The sequence below is a fragment of the Macaca mulatta genome, chromosome 18, assembly GCF_049350105.2.
Source record: "Macaca mulatta isolate MMU2019108-1 chromosome 18, T2T-MMU8v2.0, whole genome shotgun sequence".
NCBI lineage: Eukaryota > Metazoa > Chordata > Mammalia > Primates > Cercopithecidae > Macaca > Macaca mulatta.
The window spans coordinates 6492448-6504637 of NC_133423.1; the positions used below are offsets into that span (position 1 = coordinate 6492448).

The 12190-nt window shown below is 42.4% G+C and overlaps 1 protein-coding gene across 5 annotated transcripts in view; it reads left to right on the plus strand.

Moving 5' to 3' along the window:
• Positions 1 to 10648, plus strand: part of CYB5A (cytochrome b5 type A) — a 41427-nt gene extending 30779 nt beyond the window's left edge. The window contains exons 3-6 of one of the 5 annotated variants that reach the window (XR_001441159.3): positions 809 to 838; positions 4912 to 4935; positions 5994 to 6028; positions 7836 to 8204. Coding sequence is in view for 4 of the 5 variants with exons in the window: in XM_077974536.1 (XP_077830662.1) it covers positions 809 to 838; positions 7836 to 8135 (330 nt within the window). In the remaining variant the exon portion in view is untranslated. 5 annotated transcript variants of the gene reach the window in all.
• The last annotated feature ends 1542 nt before the right edge of the window (positions 10649 to 12190 follow it).

The following is a 12190-nucleotide window of genomic DNA, read 5'->3' on the forward strand; positions in this document are numbered from 1 at the left end:
GAAGGAAAGGTTACATTAGGTTCTTTGTAGAAGGCTCGAAAGTAGGAAATCCATTTGAGAACAGCTTCATTGACTGGGGAGGTTCGTTTGATTTTGTTTTTGGTGGTGGGAGATACGTACTTTGAGGGAGGAAGCGTCATTTATCTGACAAGTTTATCTGCCCCTATATTTTCATCCCATACTTCACAAAGGCTAAGTTGTTTTGGGGTCATCAGGGAGGCCTGCCCTTACACATGCCTGATCGCATCCTTGTTTCTAGCTGTGGGTTAGGTTTCAGGCTCTGACTATGGCATTTCTGCTTCATCTGCCCCCTGGGGTTCCCCCTGGCCAGCCTTTAAACACACTGTCTTTTTGACAGCTGCAGCCTGAAGTTGAAATAGTTTATGACTCTAAACCTGGGAGATTGCAGGGCTTAACTGAAGAGGTCACACACGTAAGAGACACGTGCACAATCTCAAATGGAATTTGAGAGGACAGAAGGGAAGCATTAGTCTTCAGCTGCTCCCTGAATTACATATCACAATCTGAGTCTAATAAAGGTGTGTGCACATCAACATGTCCAGAGGACTGTCATGGGCGCCGTTCTAAACTTTGGAACTCTAGATAGAAAATATCTCTTGGCACTTAATCTGCTACTGATTTTTGCTGTTAAATCAGATGGATCAAACTTTGCGTTTAACAGCTAAATATTGAATCTGAAATGGTAATTACTGAATTGTAATTAAAAAAAATCTCAAAGTCAACATTTTGGAAGTGGTACCTTTGTAGATTTTTAAATTCCATAATATGCCTTATTTTTTCCTTGCAGGATGACAGACCAAAGTTAAGCAAGCCTCCGGTGAGTGTGACCATCTCAAATGTCTCTGGATGTTTTCATTGTCTTTAATACTTGTCAAACTGAAGGCAGAGGTGTTTTATTTACCTGACTGAGGCCAGCACCGGTCTTTCTAGATAAATGAATATGTAACCTACTGGCTCAGCAAACATTTTTTATGTATGGAAAACTGTCAGTGTGATTTGTTAGGATGGCTTGTGTGTAATTTTTTTAAGGCTGTCAATACTTAAACTACATTTTTCGTCATAATTATCAATATATACCCTTTGAAGTGCTACGTTTTGTAGTAGCACTGTGCTTGTGATCTAAAAGGTTTGACACAAGCCTTATTTTCAGAGAACTTAAAATCTGAATGGACAGTGGTTTTATTACTTAAATCTTTAAGGGTACATCTCATGTCTTCTTCATCTTTAAGTCTCTTGGGCCTAGTAGGTGTTCATAAATATTTGTCAGGTGAATTTAATGAAATTAAATGATACCCTTTTGACGTACTTTTCCTTGGGAAAGGAAAATAACTCTGGCAATACTAGTTTTATGTTATGATTCACTAGCCTTTCTCTCTGAACTGCCCATCTCACTGATATTTGAAGATAAATGTAGGGTGACAATGGAAGAGCACAGCCTAAGTTCCTGAAAAGTACAAGTAGGCAAAGTAGTTTCTAATGTCTAATTAAAGGGCTATGGGGGAAAGTTTTGCTTAAAACACACGACAAAAAAGAAAGCATAATTTTTTGTTTTGATGTAAATTCTTGGTTTTATTAGAGTAAGTGCAACAAGACCCCACTGAGCTTGTGTTGAGAACTGGTGAGCTGATTTTTTGAGTTGTTGCTGCCAAGACATCGTCTTTAGTCTACAAAAGGATCAAAGCAGTTAATCCAATGATATAAGCTTAAAGGCCACATTTACCTCAACATCCCTGATAGTACAATACAAGTCTTGTGTAATACTGTTTAGTACAAAGCAATTTTATTTGTATGTTCTCTCCTTATTCAAGAAAGACTTAAGTTCAATGTTAATGATATGAGTACTTCCAGAAGATAAAAAATTGGCTTCAGAATTTGAATGGCCTCTGTGACAATTGCTCAGAACCCTTGCTGTGAGTTCATTTGACGTTAGCACCTTTTTTGAGGCTACTTTTTGAACAGCTGAAATTCTGTGATGCATGAAGTTTTTCCTTTTTCTGTGAAGTCTTTTAAGGGAAGAATATATATTTATTTTTTTATCATGTGTTCGGCATGGTAATCATTTTGGTATAAGTCATTTAGCTATAGCAAAACAAAAGTTTAAGATTCATTAGATGAACTTAGATGACCGCAGGGCCAGCCGCTTCCCTAACCATAAAGATGATAAGCAGAAAACACTTGTAGGTCTAAGATTGTACCCATGTCTCCTGCCATAGCTGCTTTCAGTGTGAAGGACAAAGCCTTTCCTTCTTTGTTTGCTTTTAGAACACATGTATTACAACCTATACTGTTGGATTAATTGCCCGTTACTGTTTATTGTTCTTATTTTCTATTTTAAAGTGGCAATTACTTTGATACTGAGAATATTTTGGGAACAGAGCAAGTTTATGGGGTAAATTCCGGGACTTTAGCTTTTAGCATCAAAGAAGGCTCTCCTGACAACACTGAGTGACAGCCCTTTGTGTGTTAAGACATGGTTTACTTCATTCCAGCATTAGCAGTTGATATTTGATCAGCTTGTTAGGTGTGGAAGGTCTCACTGAAGTTTGAGAATCACACTAACTTTTTAAAGTAGATTTTTGTTTGTTTGTTTGCTTGCTTGTTTTTGAGACGGAGTTTTGCTCTTGTCACCCAGGCTGGAGTGCAATGGCGTGATCTCAGCTCACTGCAACCTCCACCTGCTGGGTTCAAGCGATTCTCCTGCCTCAGCCTCCCAAGTAGTTGGAATTACAGACGCCTGCCACCGTGTCTAGCTAATTTTTTATATTTTTATTAGAGATGGGGTTTCACCATGTTGGCCAGGCTGGTCTTGAACTCCTGACCTCAGGCATTCACCTGCTTCAGCCTCCCAAAGTGCTGGGATTACAGGCGTGAGCCATGACACCCAGCCTAAAGTAGATGTTTTAATCTCTTCAGAGATTTTTACAGATTAACTAACTTCTGAGTATTTTTTTTTAAACAACTCTTCTTTATTGTGACTTTGCTTCAGTGAGAGCAGAACCGGAAGAATGTGGGACGAGAGCTTGCAGGCCTTTTTGAGAGGCCATAAGCAGATGAAATGAAAGGAAATACATGAGCACTTTTCTGGATTTGTCTTTCTTGTGCTTTTGGTTTAGCAGAAGTAAAGAGTGTCCTTAGGTACTTCTTTTGTCATGTGTCTGTATAACCCATCCACCTATCTCCGAGAGGTTGAAGAATGTACACTGTGATCTGAATTTTTGAAATGTTGTCTGCTTAAAATATCTAGTTGAATAGTGAAATAAAATGCAGTAAAGATTATTAGCTTGAACTTGCCCTAAGGAAAGCATTGTGTTGAGTTACCAAATTAAGATGTTTGTAGACTTAGACATCATGCATTTTAATCGAACATAAATGTTTCTATCACATTTGCTTACGTAGAGAATATTAGTCGTAGCAATACCCCTTCTTGGTTACAGTTTTTAAAGCATTCTTATAGAAATTATTTGGTCCTCACAGTATCTCCATGTTAGACCTGCCAAGGGAGGTGCGTACATTGCTGCTGAGAAGTGTTAAGCACCTGAATCACAGACATGCTCCAGAACCGTCCAGCAGCCATCTCAGGCTGGTCAGTTGCAGTCCCTCAAGCTTCTTCTCTAGGTTCTGGGCTTGCCGTGTTAGACATCACTCTGTCAGTATTTGAAGAGAGATAGGCTTCCAACTAAAGAGTGGGTTATGTTAGATGAACTTATAAATGAGATGACTCTGATGCACAAAAGCTTGTTGGGCTTTGCATGCTTTTCATAATTTATGGAGCTTATAATTTACATGGATTCACATGACTTTCATAAGTCATTATCCATGACATACTTGTTTTATTTTTTTGAGACGGGATCTCACTCTGTTGCCCAGGCTGGAGTGCAGTGGCATGGATCTCGACTCACTGCAACATCCACCTCCCGGGGTCAAGCAATCCTCCCACCTCAGCCTCCCGAGTAGCTGGACCATAGACACACAGCACTGTGCCCAGATAATTTTTGTATTTGGGTTTCGCCATGTTGCCCAGACTGGTGTTGAACTGCTGGACTCAAGCAACCCGCCAGTCTTGGCCTCCCAAAGTGCTGGGATTACAGGCATGAGCCACCATGCTCAGACTTTGACACACTGATTTGATTGTTAACCTCTTTTTACTGAAGTTGAACCCTCAAAGTCATGGAGTGAACAGGTGGCAGAGCCAATCATAAAAACCATCGTCTTTCTCCTTGTTCATTGCTGACATACTTTGATAGTCACGTCCCTAAACCCAAGTGAGGCCCTCAGAACATTGACCACTAAAGACCAATTACTTTTTCATCAAAGTGCAAAGTGGTAATTCAAACTTCCTCTAACTGTCAAGCATCCTGGGCTACAGAGCCAAGAAGATAATCAACAATCAAAAGATGATAGGATTATTTCAGGTTCCCCTCTTTAGAATTCATGGCTGTTGCTGGTATTGCTGGTGCGAGAGTAGTGTTTTAACCTTAGCACTCACCTATGGTAACCACGAAGGCAGCAGGACGGCAGGTGGGAGGTTCCAGAGTTGTCAGCAGTTGGTGAAATGCCTGTGCTCATTTTAACGATGCCATGGATGTTTGTGTTTGCCTTCTGTTGGTTGTTTCAAGCTTAACTTTCTAGTTTGACAATCATATTTTACCTTCAGTGATTCTTTTGTTTCAGAACTGATTGTGTCCTGTAATAGCTAACTAATATTTTTGTATATTTTGATTATTTCTAGTAATCTTTGTTAATTTTATTCATATATACAAAATTTGGAAAATCCTCTTGCCGTAGTTATGAATATTTTTATAGATGCTAAGATTTTAAAATTGCTGGAATAGATAATACATTTGCAATTTTTTTTTAAATGACTTACCTTTTTTTCCCCTACTGTGTCAGGAACCTTAAAGGCAATGTTTCAAGGTTGGTGGGTCTCATAACTGCTTTGCTTGCTTTTCCCTGAAAGGTGTCTGTCTTTTCATGGGAGTTTCTCTAACGTGCTTTGCAGAGTGATGCTTTGTCTTACTGCAGGCCGCTGATTGTTTTGCTAATGCTTTTTTATCTGTGCTTTGGGAAACTGCAGATCTGAAGCTGTCTTATTTATGGCAACTTCTGTTTGAGGCACTAATGCTTATATTGGTGTGGAACATCAAAAGAATGCTTCTTAACCCATTTTAAAGCCCCAAAAGTTTATAGTTCACTAGACCTTAGCTTTTCAGCTGTTTGGAGAAGTATGCGTTTTTCCAGAATCATTGTCCATTCACTTTAGTGCTACTCAAAAGAGCTGCTCCCAGAAAGCCCTGGAGGATAAAAACAGGGCTTTCTTATTTGGGGATTTGCTGTTAGGCTGACAGTGACCAGCTGGTGACAAGTGTGACGCCAGGCATAGCAGTCCTGTGAGGCTGGTCTGGTGTCTTGCTGGTACCGTCTGGTGAGAATTAAAGCAGCCCCCCGAAAAAGTTGGCCTAGAGTGTAGAATTTAAAATGGCCGTTCTTTTTGGTTCACGTGTATTTAATGTAACATAGGTACACTTTTTTACATCTGTCAGATTTGAATAAAATAACTGATTTTTTTATTGAACATTGTGTTGTTCATGCTTTTGAAGAATGAAACTGCTTTTTCTAAAGGTGACATGGGATTATGTGTATGTGAACATGAATGTCTCTTTTCAGTTTCTGCATTAAAGTATTCAGATGTCTAGCGTGTGCAAGATATTTTATGTAGCATACTAATTTTGAATGTTTTTAAATTATTGAGGTTATGTCCTTAAGTAAATATAGATGATGACTAAAATGTTTTATTCTGGAAAAAAACAAAGTTAGGCATTTTAGTGAAAAGAAGTTTATAATTTTCCTTTTTGACATCTTCTGAAGAATGCATTGCGTAAAATACTGTGTTCTTATTTTCAGAAGGATTTGAGTCAATGGAATAAGTTCACCATTCCCTTGAACTTACTTTACTTTTTCCTCTCGTGTTTCAGGAAACTCTTATCACTACTGTTGATTCTAGTTCCAGGTATGTGGGAGCTTTCTTTTAAAGCAGTGGTGGATGGGAAGGCTCATGGGTCCAGGCTGGACAAGGTGCGTCCCCCACCTGCTGGGTTCCTGGACCTGACACTGTGCTGTCTCAGCAACTTTCCACTGAAGGCTGGACTGTTCAGAGCGCTCAGCCCCAAGCTTTCAGGCAGGGGACAGTGAACACCGTCCACAGCCACGTGATCTCGCCGCGTGATCTCACCGGCTGGCTGCATCCACCCCAAGGAACAAACAGAACAACTGCATTTCCTTTTCCCCCAGGGCAGCATCTTAGGCGGCCAGTCCCACAGCGCCTCCCTGGCTCATCCAGGCAGACTTTCCATTTGCTTCCTTTCAGTCCATGTCTGTTTCTTAAACTCTAGTGATTACATTTCCCTAAGCACGGGTCAGTTTCCCTTTGTCATTTTTGTTAGCTTTAAAGTTGAAGCTGGTAATCTGCGTGTAGCATGACTCAATTGTTCTAGGCACCAGATTTGTTTATGATAGTCCAAGTGCACATTCACATTTTTGGCAGCTCTACCATATTGACTTCCATAATAGCCACTTTTTTGGACCCAAGCTTAAAACCACACATTTGTATTTCATCCTGTCAAATTTAACTGCCTCAGTCTGTTGGTGTTTTGGAATATTCCCTGCCCACAGGCAGTATTTCACCCTACTCTTCATTAACAAGCCAGTTTCTTTCTAAAGTGAAGTTGAAAAACCCCACCAAACCCCACTAAGACAAAAGTTATGCTTGTAATTCTTATGAAAGTTACACTTGTAATCCTTATGAAACGATTGCACTTACAATCCCTATGAAACACATATGTAGACCTAGTCTATTTCTGAAGTCTTACACATTAATTTTCATTTTCTAAGAAATTAAGTCAAAGATCGAAATCTAAAGATTCAAAACTAATTTAAAGATTCAAATAGAAATTATAGCTCATCCCTCCTTTGTCTCTGATTTGATTCATAATCTGTAAAATTTACAGATCGAACTTCTATGCATCAGGACTGTAAATTAGGCATTTTTTTGGTGGGGGTGTGAATTTAGACCTGTGGACCACACACGAAGTAGTTTGGCCATTCTGTTTCTTAACCTTTTAAATCCACTTCAGCACAGGTTGTAAAGATTAGATTTTCCAAACCTAAGCTTAAAGCTGTGGTGTTAATGGCAGCCTTAATAATCACAGGGCCCATACTCTTCAACTTTACAGCTGGTGGGGCGTTTGTTTTTTGGTTTGTTTATTTTTGTTGGTTTATTTTTGTTAGTTTGTTTTTGAGACAGAGTCTCGCTCTATAGCCCAGGCTGGAATGCAGTGGGGCCATCTCAGCTCACTGCAACCTCTGCCTCCCAGGTTCAAGCGATTCTCCTGCCTCAGCCTCCTCCCCAGTAGCTGAGATTACAATTAGCTACTGCCACCACGCCCAGCTAATTTTTGTGTTTTTTGGTAGAGGTTTTACCATGTTGGCCAGGCTGGTCTCGAACTCCTGACCTCAAGTGATCCGTCCTCCTTGGCCTCCCAAAGTGCTGGGATTACAGGCATGAGCCACCGCTCCTGGCCAAGTGGGGCGTGAGTTTTCTCATAAAGCCAGTAGGGCAGAGTGATTCCTGCCCTACATATAGCAGGGCATGCATTACACTCATGTCACTTTTAGCAAATCCAGGTCGCCTTTTCAGCAAAATTGGTTACAGAGTTAAGAAAAACATGCCCTGGTAATTTTCTGTTAGAAAGGGCAAAGACTTTGAGTTCACCACAGTGCACATGATGTCAGCATGATTGCTTTTTGTGTCTTTCTAGTTGGTGGACCAACTGGGTGATCCCTGCCATCTCTGCAGTGGCCGTCGCCCTCATGTATCGCCTATACATGGCAGAAGACTGATTACCTCCTCAGAAGCCAGCACAGGGAAACCTGCTTTGGTCACAGGAGAAAAGAAGCCATTGCTAACTACTTCAACTGACAGAAACCTTCCCTTGAAGACAATGATTTTAATATATCTCTTTCTCTTTCTTCTGACATTAGAAACAAAACAAAAAGAACCGTCCTTTCTGCGCTCACATTTTTCGAGTGTGCCTTTTTATTCATCTACTTTATTTTGATGTTTCCTTAATATGTAATTTACTTATTGTAAGCATGATCTTTTAAAAATATATCTGGCTTTTAAAGTATGCACCGTGTTTGCCTGTTTGGTATATAATTGTCTTTAATGTTTAGAATCTGATTATTTAGAGGAATCCTTCAATGTGTTACTCATTCAGATCCAGGGAGGCCATAGGACTGGAGAGGGGGAATTAAGTTTGAGCGTCTCCTTTCACATCGTCACATCTCATTTAGTAACCATGTATTGTATGCTTCTGATGTAGTTTCTGTTTTCAAGGAAATTAAGAAAGGCCAGAAATTATAGTTTAAGGATTTCTAATAATTGTTCTACTTGAAATAGATCTTAAAAAGAAAGTAGTGGCCGGGCATCGTGGCTCACACCTGTTATCCCAGCACTTTGGGAGGCCAAGATGGGTAGATCACTTGAGGTCAGGAGTTCAAGACCAGCCTGACCAACATGGTGAAACCCTGTCTCTACTAAAAATACAAAATTAGCAGGGCACGGTGGTGCATGCCTGTAATCCCAGCTACTTGGGAGGCTGAGGCAGGAGAATTGCTTGAACCCAGGAGGCTGAGGTTATAGTGAGCCGACATCACACCAGTGCACTCCAGCTGGGCAACAAGAGCAAAACTCCGTCTCAAAAGAAAAAAAGAAAAGAGAAAGGAGCCTACAGGGCCTATGAAAGAGACTTCTTATCCTCACTGACTGAAAACCATCAGCAACTTAAAAATGCATGAACCAGGAGCGGGCATCACAAGTGTCCGTTCTCTGAGCTTCCAGGTATCATTGCAAAGACATTCTCAGCGTCGTAGGTTCTGAAGTCTTAAGAATTCTTCATTCAGAGGGGAGAGTTGTTTATAAACTCTTCTAAGGAAAGGCTGGTTTTCTAATTTGTAAGGAGATTATGGGACACTGGAATCTGATCTTTGAAGAAATTTAGTGGCTAGTATTGAGCTCTGAAGAGTTCTAATGTGGCTCTGTCTCCTCCTTGGGGCTCTAAGGGGCTGATTCAGTCATCTTACTTCCCATTTATTATTCTCTTCCTTATGTGTTATTCTTTTAAATGTGGAAACTTGAAAGCTGAATTTGTTAGACCCCAGTACTTGTGTCGTTGGCTGTGACTGCGTTTGCACTGGCGTGAGCTGACAAACCACAAGCTTCTTCAGAAGTGACTGCACGCAGTGGAGAAGAATTGTGGTGTTCTTAGAGAGTACAACCTTTATAATCAAAGAGCATGCACCGCCTTTGCCTTCTTCAGTCACTCAAGGTTGACAAGCAGTTTCCATTTCAAAATAAATTACAACACTTGCTAAGGGACCCGTGTAAATATTTCAATATTTTTGGTTGTGATTTTTAGCTATAAAGCTTCACATCTTAGTACTTTTTAAAACATTGCTCCTAAATCAACTAGGAGGTGAGTCAAAGTGGGTCTGTCATACCTTAGATGACATTAAAGAGTTAACTTGTAAATCATTTTTAAGATGTTGACTAATAGTATCTCTTTATCGTTAAGAAGCATAACAGTTGAATTTGACATTTTTATCAGTGACTCAGCAATTTGCTGACGTGGCTGGCAATTTTTCTTCATGTGTTTTGGGAACAACATGTAGAGTAAAGGAGAGGAGTTTACTTCCTATTTTTAACATTTACAGTTTGTGCAGCCCAGAATCTCAAGGAAAGATATTTGACATTTTTTTTCCCTGTTGCTTTCCCTTCAGAGAGGTGAGGACTTCAGAGGCTGCCCTTCTCTTCATCTGCTGGTTGTGAAAGGAAAACATCTTGGGCCTCCAAAATCACTAAGGAAAACTCAAGCTGGAAACTGCTTAGTTTCCATTCTGCCTCCCGTTCTACTCAGTCACCCCTCTGCTCACTGAGATAGAGGCATATCTGATTGCTTCCTTTGGAAAGGCTAATCAGAAACTCAGAAGAATGCCACCCTTTGTGTCTCACCTGTCTGTCACCTGGAAGCGCCCTCCCACTTTGAGTCTTCCTGCCTTTGCTTCAAGATGTCCCGCCTTTCCAAACAGAGCCAGTGTACTTCTTACGTACATCGATTGATGTCTCACGGCTCCGTAAAATGCGTAAAACCAAGCTGTGCCCTGACCACCTTGGACATGTGTCGTTAGGACCTCCTGATGCTTTGTCACGGGCACGTCCTCAACCTTGGCAAAGTAAACTTTTATTTATCTATTTATTTTTTGAGACGGACTCTTGCTCTGTTGCCAGGCTGGAGTGCAGTGGCGCGATCTTGGCTCACTGCAACCTCCGACTCCCGGGTTCAAGTGATTCTCCTGCCCCAGCCTCCCGAGTAGCTGAGGCTACAGGCGTGTGCCACCACGCCTGGCTAATATTTTTGTATTTTTAGTAGAGATGGGGTTTCACCATGTTAGCCAGGCTGGTTTCGAGCTCCTGACCTCAGGCAATCCACTCACCTCGGCTGGAATTATAGGCATGAGCCACTGCGTCCGGCCTATTCCTTGACTTTCTTAATAAAGTTGTTTTTACTTTGCACTGCGGACTCGCCCTGAATTCTTTCATGCGCGAGATCCAAGAACCGTCTCCTGGGGTCTGGATTGGAACCGCCTTCCCGGAACACGTGACTGTGTTGGGTGCACATGTGTCGGTTGCTCACCTCCTGGGTTTGAGTCGATTAGGGCTCTGGTTGGAACAGGCATCTCCCTTTCTAGGGTGTCTAGACGAAGGCAAGTGGAAGTTCTGGAAGCAGATTTTCCTTTGCAGTGTAGCCTTTCTAGGGGGTGTGCAGACACAGATGGCCTCAGGGAACCAGTTTCCAGATCCTCAGCTTCTACCTAGATCGTGTGAGTTTCCTTAGTCTGCTGTAACCAAGTATACCACAGCTGCGTGGCTTAGAACAACAGAAATTTGTTCCCATAATTTAGAGGCCAGACATTGTAAATGAAGGTTTCAGCCGGGCCACTCGCCCTCCGACACTCTGGGTGGAGGCCTTCCTCACCTCTTCCAGCTGCCACTGGTGGCCGGCAGTCCTCACCTGGCGGTCCCCACCTCACAGTCCTCACCTGGCGGTCCCCACCTCACAGTCCTCACCTGGTGGTCCTCAATGTGGTCCTCACCTGGCGGTCCCCACCTCACAGTCCTCACCTGGTGGTCCTCACCTCACAGTCCTCACCTGGTGGTCCTCAATGTGGCCCTCACCTGGCGGTCCTCACCTCACAGTCCTCACCTGGTGGTCCTCAATGTGGCCCTCACCTGGCGGTCCTCACCTCACAGTCCTCACCTGGTGGTCCTCAATGTGGTCCTCACCTGGCGGTCCCCACCTCACAGTCCTCACCTGGTGGTCCTCAATGTGGCCCTCACCTGGCGGTCCCCACCTCACAGTCCTCACCTGGCGGTCCCCACCTCACAGTCCTCACCTGGCGGTCCTCACCTCACAGTCCTTGGCTTGCAGCTGCATTGCCCAGGGCTCTGCCTCTATCCCTGACGTTTTTCTCCCCTTGTGTCTCTGTCATAAGGACACATTGGATTACCTACCCCAGCAAGACCTCATCTTAACTAATTACATTTTCATGATCCTGTTTCCAAATAGTCACGCTCTGAGGTGCTGGGGTTAGGACTTCAACATAGGTTTTTGGGGGACACAGGTCAACCCATAGCACATTCTTTTCTAAAAGTGACCTGATGTTCATGCCGGCGCTCCTTCCTTTACTCTCTTTCAACTCAGTTCCTCTTCTCCCACTTTTCAGGAAAGAAGCGATCTTAGCTCAGGCCACTCCAACAAAATACCTTGGACTGGGTGGCTTAAAAAGCAAACATTTGTTTCTCACAGTTCTAGAGGCTGGACGTCCAAGACCAAGGTGCCAGCAGGTTCAGCGTACTCACATGGTAGGGTGAGGAAGCAAGCTGTCTCGGGACTCTTATGATGACACGATACTACCCCACCTCCTCACACCCACACATTAGGGGACAGGGATTCCATATGGGAATCTGGGGGGAGACATTTCGTCTGTGACAGAGACCTATTTCTCACCCATCCTGAATTTTAATATTGGATGCTAAAACTACTGTCAAATGTGG